Source organism: Amblyomma mixtum, chromosome 4, assembly GCF_055824585.1.
Source record: "Amblyomma mixtum isolate Tamu chromosome 4, ASM5582458v1, whole genome shotgun sequence".
In the NCBI taxonomy this organism is placed as follows: Eukaryota; Metazoa; Arthropoda; class Arachnida; order Ixodida; family Ixodidae; genus Amblyomma; species Amblyomma mixtum.
This window is the reverse complement of record NC_143015.1, coordinates 129,674,539-129,687,975: the sequence shown is the minus strand read 5'-3', so window position 1 is coordinate 129,687,975 and position 13,437 is coordinate 129,674,539. Positions and strand designations below refer to the sequence as shown.

Sequence of the window (13,437 nt, the reverse complement as noted above, 5' to 3'; positions counted from 1 at the left end):
AAGTCATGTTCGAAGAAAAAATTGAAGACCATACAACATTGAAGACAGCACTACAAAATTACGAGAGCTGTGCTGTCGTCGGATTGCATTTCTTCTAGAGTACTACTAGTTGGGTCGATCTTTTGCTTATTTTTAAAATATCAACATACAAATAAACTTCGAGCTGGTGGGATGAATTAAACCTAGTTGCACTGCTCTTACAGATGTATCAGTCTGTACCAACAATTCTTCTTTGATTTCAATGTGAGCCAAATCAACCGCTTTCAACAAATCAAGTCTCCTCTGAAATTTTCGTTGGCCTCTTTTTTTTTACCGATCTGGCGATTCACAAAACTGCATTGGGCGATATTGCTTATACTCACGGTATGACATCAGTCACCGCTCCCCATAAGTGGCGCCACATCACGACGACTAAGTAAACCAAGGCATCCGAAGAGGTCTCGTTGCGAAGCGAGTGATGTGGCTGACACTGATACAACGGAGGCGTTGGTAGCAATGATGAGAGCAAACTTTCGAGTTTGAAGTAGTGCGCCTGTTCCCACGAAGGCTGCATGCGCACATGAGCCCTGGGACAATTCGGGGGCCGTGTAACCACCTGAATTTCTTCCTGCTCTTCTTTTCGGTCTTTTCGCTAATTTCTTTTCTTCTCGCAGTAGCATAGTACGTTCCGAGACAATATGGCGCGTTCTGTGCAGTCGCTTTAAGCACTCATGCATCTTTTTCTCTTCCAGGGCGGGTTCTCCTACGACACCATCAATGATTTGCCTTACACAACGCAGGCATTATTCGAAAGTTTGCGCCGTTACAGCCCGGTTGTCACGTGAGTGCACAGCAGTTGCATAGGCTCGCATAATGCCACGGAGATATATCACTGGCATTGCAGTCGCTGAGATGGTAGCATAATTGATGAGTGAATGAATTTATTTTAGAAAGGCAACGCCTTAAAACGTTAGTCGGGTAAATCAGTTAGCGACATGGTATTGGCAGAAAGCTTGGTTCTCTTTCTTTAGGGTCGTTACAGGTCTTTTGGGTATTCTTTTTGCGCAAGATCTCGGCACCAAACTGACAAGTCTCTACAGCTTCACGGACGAGTACACGTTAAAGCTCATGTCCTAGAAACCATGAGACACGAATTATAAAGGGCACACTCCGTGGACTTGGCGTACAAGGCTTCATTGACAAAAAAGACGGTTATCGGTTGCAAAGTGAAAATCTTGGTCAGGAGACCCAGAAATCTGCGCCTATGACGTCCATTAGGTCATGCAGCTATTACTGGTCACGCATTCTGTTGGCCATGCGTATATCTCACGGCACCTTCACACTGGGGCACTCAGCGCCAAGAACGATAACATTTCGACGTGGTGAGAGTAAAGTGGCGTTAGCTTGAAGTGCCTGCGCCGCTGACACGACTTCAGGATTGTACAAGAAATTGAAAGGAGAGGAGTACAACCTCCTCCTAGAAATATATTGCTTTTTCTACCGACAGGAATTGTTTCAGGACTACTAACGCATTCAGTCTGGTTCTCCGCGAGAGATTGTCCGCTGTGAGGTTGCTTGCCGATTGCTGCAGTGTAACAAGGTCGACAGGCTTTTCGTTCACCAATTAGGTCATCTCATTTTCACGAAATGCTTAGATTTACAGCACTGTCGTTCAGAACGCGTTACGGTGCACGCGTTTTGAAGGACAAGGCGAATTTTCCAGAACTGCTCACTCAGTGGTTATGGGGCTCAGTGGTTATGGTGCTCGGCTGCTGACCCGAAAGACGCGGGTTCGATCCCAGCCGCGGCAGTTGAATTTCTTTGGAGGAGAAATTCTAGAGGCCCGTATGTCAGTGCACGTTAAAGAACCCCAGGTGGTCGAAATTTCCGGAGCCCTCCACTACGGCGTCTCTCATAGCCTTAGTCGCTTTGGGACGTTAAACCCCTTAAACCAACTCCTCGGATAAAAATTCATGTGGTCAGATATTAATTCATTTCTTTGCTTTCTTGTCATTTTTGTTTTTCTAGTAAATTACCTTATTTCCTAATCTTTTATTCACTTTATCAACCTCAGTGCCAGAGGGCATCAGAGGGGAGCAGGGTACGTTGAAGTTATTTTCACCAAAAACAGGCAAAAACCTCCCTTCCCTTACGGAGCAGATGAGATGTCCACCGACACAGAGCAGTTAAACATTTACTGCGCCATTTCCTCTCCCACAAAAAAAAAAAAAAAAGAAAGCCATAAACTATGGTAGACGCCACCACAGAACGTTGGCCCTCCGGACTGAATTGATCTTTCTTTGTCTTTCATCTTAAAAGTTTGTGGAATTTCTTAGAATAATACTGTTCCGATCTCGGATTCTCATCATTTTCGAGCTCACAAAGGCGGTCCTTGCTGCTCTGTGTACACTCCTCACTCGGGTGGGAGCCCATCAAGCATTAAGCACTGACTGTAAAATTTCATTTTTTTTTTCCTTTCTTTGCCGCAGGTTCACTTCCAGAATGGCCTCCTGCGATTACACGTACAAGGACATGATTATCCCAAAGGGAACCAGCATCATGTCGTGCACGCAACAGATACACATGGATCCCCGTTTCTGGGACAATCCGGAAGAGTTCGATCCCGACAGGCGAGTACATCGCAACAAGAACAATTTAACGTAATACGAATACCATCGCTGTCGCTTTGGAATTAGTGCAACCACACCCCAAAAAAATGTGAAAGGCCTTTTTCTTTTTTTCTTTTTTTATCTACAAAAAGGTACACAAATCATCCAAATCACGGGAAATTTTCCTCCACGTGTAGATGAAAACGCGGGCTGCGGGGTCGTGCAGAAGTTAAGAAAGAAAAAATGTAAAAATGGTTTTTGTTCAAAATAGTACTCGACAAAAAAAATATCATTGTCAATAAGACAGCAACAAATAGTCATCTCTGACGTTAGTGCAAAGAAAAAACAATACATCTGAAGTTTCTAATCTGTGATGTGCTTTGAATGAAGAAAGATTTACGAGAGGAAAAGTAATTGCTGATAGTGTTCTTTAAGTTGCGTAGAAAATTTATGACAGTGTTTTATTGCGGGTGGCATATTGTTCCTTATTTTTGCACCAGCCAATTCTAGCACCCTTTGGCCATAAATATTAAGGTTAAAGCCTATAATGCCTCATACTGTCGTGACCAAGGAATGTTAGCAAATGTGTCCGCGTTTCGGTGTCACTACTTAGAAAATACTGTGTGATGGCTGGGAATCGAACCAGGGCCTTTGACATTTCAAGTGGAGACGCTACCACTCCGCCACAAAGGATTAGGGTTTCGTCATGAATAAAGGCGCATTTAGTGAAGGCATGGGTTTCATAAATACAATAAAAAATAAAAATGAAAGTAAGAAAAGAAAAAGAAATAAAAAATAAACTCAAAAATAAAATATGAGAAATAAAAAAAACAGTGCGCCAGGAAACACTTTCGCCATGCAGCACTTTAGAAAGCCAAAGTTCCCCCTGTTTCTACTCGGAGGAAGGTCGAAATAACTTGAAACGGCATTTCTAGTGGGGCGGGAAGAGACATGAAACAAATTAGCTGGAAACGAATAGTTAAAAATAACTGCATTGTATACACTCTTTACTATGGACACCCTGCCACCATGTATATTTCTTTCTGGTAAAATAAAAGCTACCATTAAAACTGCACATTACTATCCCACCCACCAGGTTTTCTCCCGAGCAGAAGGCGTCCCGTGACCCCCTCGCATTCCAGCCTTTCGGGATTGGGCCTCGCAACTGCGTCGGCATGAAACTGGCCCTGCTGGAGGTGACTCTCATCATCGCCAAGCTAGTGCACCGCTTCCGCGTGCGCCTCGGCGCCAGGCATAAGAACGTGAGTGTCATGCTTTCGCCGTCACGTCCACGGGTACTCGGATTACCATGCACTGCGCAATTTTTATTGCAAAAGCAATACTGCGCTAGGTTTTGAGCCTTCAGCGTCGTCCCGGCGTATCCACGTTTGACCTTTAGCTTGACCTCTGTTATGACGTCACGCCAGACGGAGAGAAAACTGGGGCCCAACTCAGCTCGTCGCTACTGTCACAGCGGATCCACGCCGCGCCGCGCCGCAGCTGCGCGCAGCTGCCGCAAAAAAATAATAAAAAAATAAAAAATAAAAAGTGAAACAATAAGAAATAAAGAAAAAGAAAAAGAAATAAAGAATCGAAAAAGTCAAAAAATGGAAAAAAAAGAACAAAAAAAAAGAAAACCTTACCATGGCGGCAATTGCCACCATCCAGTTTCAAAGGGGGCGCTCCTATCTATACATCCATCCAGCGGTTATCCGCAACCTCGGCCGCCGGCTTCAGCCGCGTAGCTCGGAGCTTCTAGACAATCATCCGTTAGCGTCAGCCGCTCGTTTTGGCGACCGAGGCACGCATAAATCTCCCAGCACGCGGGGGCCCTCGTGTAGTGAGTATAATGCCATGGAAAACAAATGGGCAAAACTTTCATACACGTAAGCTTTACTAAGAGCACTACCAAGACACACCACCAGCCAAACCAGGCGCAGCCAGGGCTATTGCTTTCGCGACTTACCGGGCTTAACCAAGCTAAGCCTCTGCCAGTTTTTACCTTCATTACTTTTCAAAGAACCGTGCAACCCATATCCGCTAATGTAGCCTTGGGGTTATCACTGAATTCTGTTAGATGCCATTCTCTGCCTGAAACAGCGCGGTCATAAGAAAACCTGAGTGAGAGAGGGAGGTTTTGTCCAGGGAGCGGAAGACGGGACTGGCCAAATTAAAGACCATTCTTAAAACAGTACAAACAAAACAGGAATGCTGGAACAGACGTAGAGGAACATTTTTTTCATGTTGGTGCTTTTTTACTCATTAACGCCTGATGTTGCAATTACGCCCGGCCAAATCACTAACTGGCTCGTGTGTTGCATCGCTAAATGCACCCTGTAAAAGATTGTTTTCGGCTACACCGCTGGCACATTCATGCTGTAATTTGACGCGTGAGATGGCATTTCGTGGTTCCTTTTTTGTTCATTTAATGTTTGAGTGGAATACTTGAGTGTTTAGATCAAAGTTATCAGAAATATTCATCACCTGCCACTACGAAGAGCCAAAACTAGCGGCATACGCAGAAATGGTTCTGGTCCATATGGCCTCCTCCTCTGAGCAAACTACCACTCCTTTCATGGCGGACAAGTTGTTTACTCAGAGTAAGCGCAAATGCTCCACCAGAACCATTACAAATTACTGATTTTAAAACATTGACCGGATGCCTTTTTTTCGGTATCCGACTGCGGTTGCAACATGATCTCGGCCCCTCGCAAGCTATAACCTGTGGCAAAATTTTACGTTCTAAACAGTCAGCTGCGCGTTAGTGCTTGTTAGTGATGAAACTATTCAAAGCCATCACTGCTTGCTTACCGTCTTCTTTGGTTGTGCTTGTCCTTCAGAGAATTTCGATTCGCCACTTCAAATTCTCAAACTGTATGTAGTGTAGCGTTATCTATACCTTCTATTTTTCCTATTTTTCAAGCATGCGCATGACGGGAATAGAATAATACAAGCGGAGAAATGTTTTCGCTACCCAGAGATGACAGTCGTTCCACTGCTTCCTCAAAACTCTTTTCATGCAATACACTCGCCTTTTTTTTCTTATTTTCTAGGGTGAATTGGAACGGAAGACCCAGTCAATCATCGCTTCACCCAGAAAGGGCGTCTGGGTCAGCCTCGAGAAAATACGATAGTTTGCCTCAATGTCGTTCAGGAGAAACAACAAAAGAAGAAACACGTGAACCCTCCGACTATTCTAAGTATTCAACACGGAGAGTTTAATACTGTGATGTAGACAGCGAAAGATGTCCACTTGTTTCAGACGTGTGTAAACTTCTTGAACAAAACTGTAAAAATTGGAATGTGCATCAATCATGCATCGATGCTGGCATCGAAGGATCTCGACGATAGAATGTTTGCAGAAAGACTGGGCCTTCCTGTGCGCATATCTCCTGCTATGTATGTGTGTGTGCGTGTGTGTGCTGTGTAAAACTAATAAACGTTTTCGGCGGAATAACTCCAAGTAAAAAAAAATGGCAGAAACATGTAAAAAATACGACAAAATTATTTGTTCTGTCGTAACGACATTTTTTTCTTGTTTTCTGGTATTTTTATGGGGTACGGTAGTTTTTCTGTGGTTTACTTAAGGAGAACTTTGTGTAGTAACTGCAGAAGATTCTTTTTTTACTGCGCAAATATCTGTCGTTCCTACTCGGTCAACAGCAAAAAAAAAAACAAAACAGAAAATACATTGCGAGGGCACAAAATTTTCTGTTCTGTTTTTCGGCTCGGCTCTGTGCCCAGAAGAACGTTGGGAAATAGGTAGCGTTCTAATCCTCTAAGTGCGAATAGCGCCACCTATAGAATCCTTTCTGTACCTGACTTGACTGCTCTCGACTCCCCTTTCTAAAAATCACAAAACAATGCGCCAATTTCAAATAAAGTAACGCAGAAAGTTCTCGAAAATGTACCTCTATAAAAAATTATTAAGAAAAAAATCGCACGCGCACGGGCCAGGGAGTTGAAAACTTCGCAATAGAGTTTTAGATTTTTCGGATTGTTTCGACAAGGTGTCAAGAATGGGAGCGACAATCTGGAACGCTCACAAACAGCGTGTCCCTTCATTGAACTCTCTGCTAATGATCAAAAATAAAATCATTCTTTTCTGTCATTTTGCTCAGCAGTGGATCTGCTCAAGTGAAATAGGGCGTGAATGGCCACAGGAACTCCACCACATTTCAGGGCCACATTCTTCATATGCGCTTTTAGCGGAGGTTCACAAAGGTATCTCTCGTCATTCTTGTCTAAGAAGAAAAAAAAGAAGCTAGGAAGACAAAAAGTGGGAATTTCGGGAATGAGCTAGAAACGTACAGTCTTTGTCAAAAGTAACAGGCTGGTTTGCTTCTCATTTGTATAGCAGAGCCTTTACGGCTTTCCTTAAGGTCGAAAAGTTCTTTGAAGGTGAGGACAGGGGTTCTCCTTACCATACAGAGATTTAGAGCTTGAGGGCTGGCACAATAGTTTAAATATGCGACTGAAAAGCAAAACCATGTAGCCTGGTTACTTTTGACAAAGACTGTGCATTGAGGGCCTCGCGAACTCTACAAGAATTTATATTGATTGCTTTTTTTTCTTGCTTCCTCGGAGACAACGAACAGCTCGCTCTCCTTCCGCGTTTCCGGAACTTCTTTGAGCAATTTTCAGCTTTCAATTTCTCTTTTTTTTTACTTTCTCAGAATTAAAGCATTCGTTACCAAAGGTACAAAAGAAAAAAAAACACAAGAACAACTCTCCCTTAAAAATATTCCTCCTTTCCACCTTCCTGTTCCCCATCGGAGTAATCCCGCGTCGTTCGCGTCACAAAGCAGGAGCCGGCATTCCTGCACGTGGGCTGAAGGTGTTAAGTTTAATCTCCTCTAACGAAAGGTTTAGTCGAGTTAAATTAGACTACGGTTTTTCGTGGCGTGGCGGCGCACTCTTGAGGTCTTATCTCACATAATAGGGATTATCGTTGACTACGCCGCGACTTCTGGCGCAGACACAGTGGACTTTAGCAGCCCCTGCCCTATATATAATCCGGCTCACTAAAGCCACCTTGCGAGAAGTTCCGCCAGAATTGCTGCCCTCACAGCGACTGCATGCCTGGTAATCCGGATAACACACATCGTGTCCCGTACTAGCGCGGCAAACTTGGGAAGCCCTTGCTAGGTTCCCCATCATGATCGATACTGGTGGGTCTTTCAAAGGGCTTAAGCGCAGCTGACAGTGGAACCCGGAGCAGTAAGGGCTTGGCACAGGTGCTAACTTGCATCTCGCTTCATTTCTTGAACAGGCTGTCAGATGCGAGGAAATTACCAGACATGAAGAAAACTGATTTCTGTCTGAAAGAGCCTCCACGACGCATAGTTATCGCAATCGTTTCCTCTCTTTTTCATGCGATATGGCACTAACATCTCGCGTGCTGTTGTGTCAGAGCTTCTACCTAGGAACCTAATCTCGCTTACTTACATCGCGATCATCTCAGCCCCTTGAACGGCTAAAAACGCGAGAATTTGAACAATTAGAGGCGGGAGTTTGACTGATAGCATTCATTGCCTAGGTTCTCTCGGTGTAGCCCAGGTAGGTGACGCACGACACGTGTGGCGTTGAGAGAGCGCGGAAGCTCATGGCAATCAGTGCCTGAAGGTGGCGTAGACAAGCTGCGTGTTACATTGCAATCGAAACGGCAAACTTCAGTGCAGGTGCCCTGTATGGGATATCTTAGAATACGCTGCCCCTTGCCTGCAAGCAGTTTTATCCTTATATCTACTACTCTCGACGACGAGATAGCTTGTTTTTGTTCTCTTTTTCTTTTTTGCTGTTAAGGCTTAGAGGCGCTTATCTTTCCCTATGAAGATAAAAATATACTGACGTAACGGTGGATGGCTGTTGGTTCAGGCATTCGGTGACATCCACACGGGTGGAAAGCTGTTTCTTTGGCGCAACTTAACGCGTTGTTAAAAAAAATTAACAAAAAATCGCTGCTACCAGCATTACCGTCCTCGTTCCGCTCCATCTTGGCAAACTAAAGTTACAGTCTCCAACAGCGATGGATACAACGGTCCTGTCCTCCCATGTCACGGCAGCGGCGGTCGTTTTAGGTTTTGTTGCGGTCGCTTTGACGTTGCTTCTCAGGTGAGCGAGAGAACGAATTTCTCGTTATATAGCCTGTCTGTAATCGCGCAAACAATTTGAACGTTTCATGTGAACTCCTGTTGTTGAAATGGAGTATTCGAATCGGCAATCCAGAGCAGAGGTCTGTATTCGCGGAGGAGCAAAAAATTTCGTCTCGGCCATGAACTCGGGATTTGAATCGAAACCGCCTTTTGATCAAGCAAGCTTTTAAGTTTTCGGGGCAAAAAAGTGTGCCCACATCACCGACGGGAATACGCTATAAAAGTGAGCATGGTTGTTTGGGGCTATTAAGTATGGAGAAAACACGCCAGAACTGTCCGTTTGAAGTTTTGATGATGTTGGCTGAAATAGTAAACTGGCCATAGATCGGCGTTTCATGTTTTGAGTTTTTTAAGGCTGTTCTTAATTCAGGGCGGCCGAAGTTGAATTCATAATTGAAGGACTGTACGCAAAGAGCTATAGAATGCAATATATTATGTACATCTCAGTACGTAGTCCCCTATTACTATGTGTTGTACAAAACACTATTAACAAACAAGAGATGCCAAAGCGGAAAGCCGTAGGAGGGTCCCCTGTTAGTAAATATACCAAGATAAATATAACCCATGTGAGCAGTATGATGCAGTATAAAAGTAGCAACTCACTTATGTATTCACTGTCTGATGTTGTGGTAACTAAGAAATTCAGAAGGGTAAGAGTGCGGGCTAGTTGGTGATCCACAACATATAAATACCAGCGCAAACCAGCAAGACACACGACGAAGAACGATAAATGTGTCCTCTTATCGCTTGTGCGTCCTCGTTCTTCGCCGTGTGTCTTGCTGGTTTGCGCTGGTATTTATATGTTGTGGTAACTAAATTATTCATATAATATATTTTTAAATCTCAAGTAATAAGAAAGCTGCTTTCTTTAAGTACTTTCGAATGAAGATTGCTTATGGTACGTTAGGATGATGTTCCAACGAGATAAGGTCATCAAGTACGCGGTGAGCTTATGAAAGTTTCTGCACGCAAACAGTTACACGCAAAAGCAACAGCATGATGTCACGTGGCTTCATTTCATAGCGGTAGCTGGTGTGTGAGGAACTTTCCTTCTCACACCTACGTCCCTGTTCTCGTCCCTTCGTCGACGTCAGTGAGTTACTATACAGCAATCACAAATCTGCTGCCCCCAGCTCCCTATTATGTTATCTAAGTAGCTCCGTGTGGATCAGGAAACGGTGTTGGCACCTGTGGCCGCTTCATTCAAACAGACATGAAAGTCGGCGTTGTCGACGCGACTGCGACGCACCTGTTACTGCTTCATGTTCGCATCGTGGGCGGTCGAGGTTGTGAGAAGTTTTTATGAAGTTTGACCGCTTTGATGCGTTAATTGGCTCGGCATACTCTTCGCTATGGTGCGCCAAAGGCTTGACAGGCCGCATTAAATAAGCAAACGCGCTCAATAGCTCTATCGTGCGTGTGGCTGCTCCGAGGCAGATCATCTGGTAGCAAAACTCCCTGGCTTTCCGGATAGCTTTACGCAATGCGACGCGTGTCGTGAGAGCAATAAAACCTCACCTTCAGGGTTAAATGCCGAAGCGATGGGGCCAGACTCCGATCGTGCAGGCGTCCATCCACAGAACAGGCCGCCATTTACCACGACGCCCACCGTAATAAGCGCTGACACATCATCGTCGGTCCGTCCGAGAAGGCTCCGTTCTTAGCGTGCGCTCACAGCCTACGCCTTGCTGTCGCTACGATCCGAACCACGACGAGCGCAACGAAATGCTGAGATGTCTGACAGAGATAACACACGTTCTTCGCAGACACTTGCAAAAAAAGCAACACGACGACGAAGCGGCAACGCTAAACCGTTGCCACTACGTAAAAGGTTTTCGCATGTGCCTTATTTTTTGTACGGGCGCTGTTCATGTAATAAGCGGGCCGCCGGGTCTAAAGGACCGAGAGATGATCCTAAAAACATGTTACAGTATTACTACTAGGAGCTAATTTCTTGCGTCGTTTTTGATTAACAAAAAAAACACAACCACATTATTTATGGTGTCCATAATAATACCTTACTTTTGCTTTTATGTCAAAGTAGTTCTCAGTTGCACCACCATTCCCACGGTCGTTTCACTCGCATAGTTGATGTCGCTTGCAATAGGTTTTCACACGCGTTCGGTCTCTTCTAGGGGCGACCAATTGATCGACCTTGGATGCTCTTTTTAGTCTGCCCGCCTTGCTTTTGGTGCTCCCCTATGATCAGGTTGCATATCAAATTTTTCCTGAGGAAACGACGTCCGAATTACCATCAACTTGGAAATGCTGCAATTTTCAGCGCTGTCGCTGCTTCGTGAAAGGAGGGTCAGTTCAAACTGCGTGCCTCACGTAATAATGGAAACTTAGTGAAGGGTTCGACGAAAGTTCATCCGGTCAGGGATTAGTTGAAGCGAAATAAAAACAGTCCCTGAACAAGTGAAAGTAAAAATGACATTTCGGAACCAGTCCGGGTCATGAAACGTATCTTCACGTTGACTTGATCGGTGACTGTTTTACTTTTTCTCCAATAATGAGGACCATTATACTGCCGCGAATCACTGTGTCCTTTATGTTTATTCCCTATATTGTTTGTTAATCGGAGACCGCACACGCAGCCTCATCACTTCACTATGCGATACGCGACCAAGGGCCGTATTCTATAACGGTTCATTCTATTTTACGTTCGATTTGGCCGCAGTCAATTACTTCATCGCGTGGCAAGGACACATGACCCCAAAAACATCGGACATCGTGACCATGTGTAATGTGAGCCGCAGTTTGATTTTGATATTGCTGAAAAATAATGGAGTCAGTTTACCTTCTTGGTCTGCCTCTGCTCGGCGCTCACCCCACCTGGTTTGCAATACCAATCAATCAATGAGCATTTATTTCACCAACAGAGTATACAGGTGGTGAAAAAGGGCGGCGGAGAAAAAGCTGCAAGTTTTACAGCTTGACAAAAGCCCCGTCCGCCCCTCGAGCAGTGACAGGCTATAGTACATGTAAAAAATAAAAAAAGATACGTACATGCGCGTACACTGATAAGAAAAGAAAAAACATGTAATCGATGCTGGTCAAGGGTGATAAAGACAGTTATATTACTCAGATTTGTCATTTATGATAACATATATGTTTTAACAGAAAACTGTGTAGAAATAGGACATGGTTATCAAAGATGAAAATCTTAAAATGCAGATGCATGTCAAACACAAGAGACACAGAAAAACATGATTACGCTCAGAATTGATTTTTTTTCATTCCTGTCTATTGAGATGTGATGCATATTAACTACAAGAATAATTCTGGTCAAATGTTTTAGGGGAATCCCCCAAGGTGGAGTAAATTTGTAATAAGGGAGTAATTACTCATTGGCATCCACCCAAGTGCAGCCATACGGCTACAAAGGAAAGCTATACAGCTTTCTCAGAAACTTCGTAGTTAAAGAAAAATTCGTCCTGGTCCGGGGTTCGAACCCGGGACCACCGCTACACCGGAGCAGTCGCTTTACCAACTGAGCTAACCGGGAATTTTTTTCTTTATTGCCTTCAAAGGCGCGGGAATACAGTGCATTACAACATATGTGACTATTTACATGGCTATTTACATGGCTACAGCACTCCTCGCTTCCAGCGACCATTCCAACTTCTTCAGTTGGGATAGATTCTGGAAAAGAGCTAACCGGGACGGCAATCTTATGGTAGGGCGAGAGCGAATTGATAAATAACTCGAAGTGGGAAGAGTGTTGGTCAAATGTTTTAGGGGAATCCCCCAAGGTGGAGTAAATTTGTAATAAGGGAGTAATTACTCATTGGCATCCACCCAAGTGCAGCCATACGGCTACAAAGGAAAGCTATACAGCTTTCTCAGAAACTTCGTAGTTAAAGAAAAATTCGTCCTGGTCCGGGGTTCGAACCCGGGACCACCGCTACACCGGAGCAGTCGCTTTACCAACTGAGCTAACCGGGACGGCAAGCTTATGGTAGGGCGAGAGCGAATTGATCAATAACTCGAAGTGGGAACAGTGTTGGTCAAATGTTTTAGGGGAATCCCCCAAGGTGGAGTAAATTTGTAATAAGGGAGTAATTACTTATTGGCATCCACCCAAGTGCAGCCATACGGCTACAAAGGAAAGCTATACAGCTTTCTCAGAAACTTCGTAGTTAAAGAAAAATTCGTCCTGGTCCGGGGTTCGAACCCGGGACCACCGCTACACCGGAGCAGTCGCTTTACCAACTGAGCTAACCCGGACGGCAAGCTTATGGTAGGGCGAGAGCGAATTGATCAATAACTCGAAGTGGGAACAGTGTTGGTCAAATGTTTTAGGGGAATCCCCCAAGGTAGAGTAAATTTGTAATAAGGGAGTAATTACTCATTGGCATCCACCCAAGTGCAGCCATACGGCTACAAAGGAAAGCTATACAGCTTTCTCAGAAACTTTGTAGTTAAAGAAAAATTCGTCCTGGTCCGGGGTTCGAACCCGGGACCACCGCTACACCGGAGCAGTCGCTTTACCAACTGAGCTAACCGGGACGGCAAGCTTATGGTAGGGCGAGAGCGAATTGATCAATAACTCGAAGTGGGAACAGTGTTGGTCAAATGTTTAGGGGAATCCCCCAAGGTGGAGTAAATTTGTAATAAGGGAGTAATTACTCATTGGCATCCACCCAAGTGCAGCCATACGGCTACAAAGGAAAGCTATACAGCTTTCTCAG

General features: G+C 44.5%; 1 protein-coding gene across 2 annotated transcripts in view; it reads left to right on the top strand.

Moving 5' to 3' along the window:
* Positions 1 to 6,045, top strand: part of LOC149348210 (cytochrome P450 6B5-like) — a 38,317-nt gene extending 32,272 nt beyond the window's left edge. For both annotated transcript variants that reach the window (XM_089588005.1, XM_089588004.1), the window contains 4 exons: positions 732 to 820; positions 2,469 to 2,609; positions 3,685 to 3,850; positions 5,642 to 6,045. In XM_089588005.1, coding sequence (XP_089444131.1) covers positions 732 to 820; positions 2,469 to 2,609; positions 3,685 to 3,850; positions 5,642 to 5,722 — 477 coding nt within the window. In that variant the 3' untranslated portion in view covers positions 5,723 to 6,045. The remainder of the gene's footprint in view (positions 1 to 731; positions 821 to 2,468; positions 2,610 to 3,684; positions 3,851 to 5,641) is intronic.
* Positions 6,046 to 13,437: the final 7,392 nt, after the last annotated feature.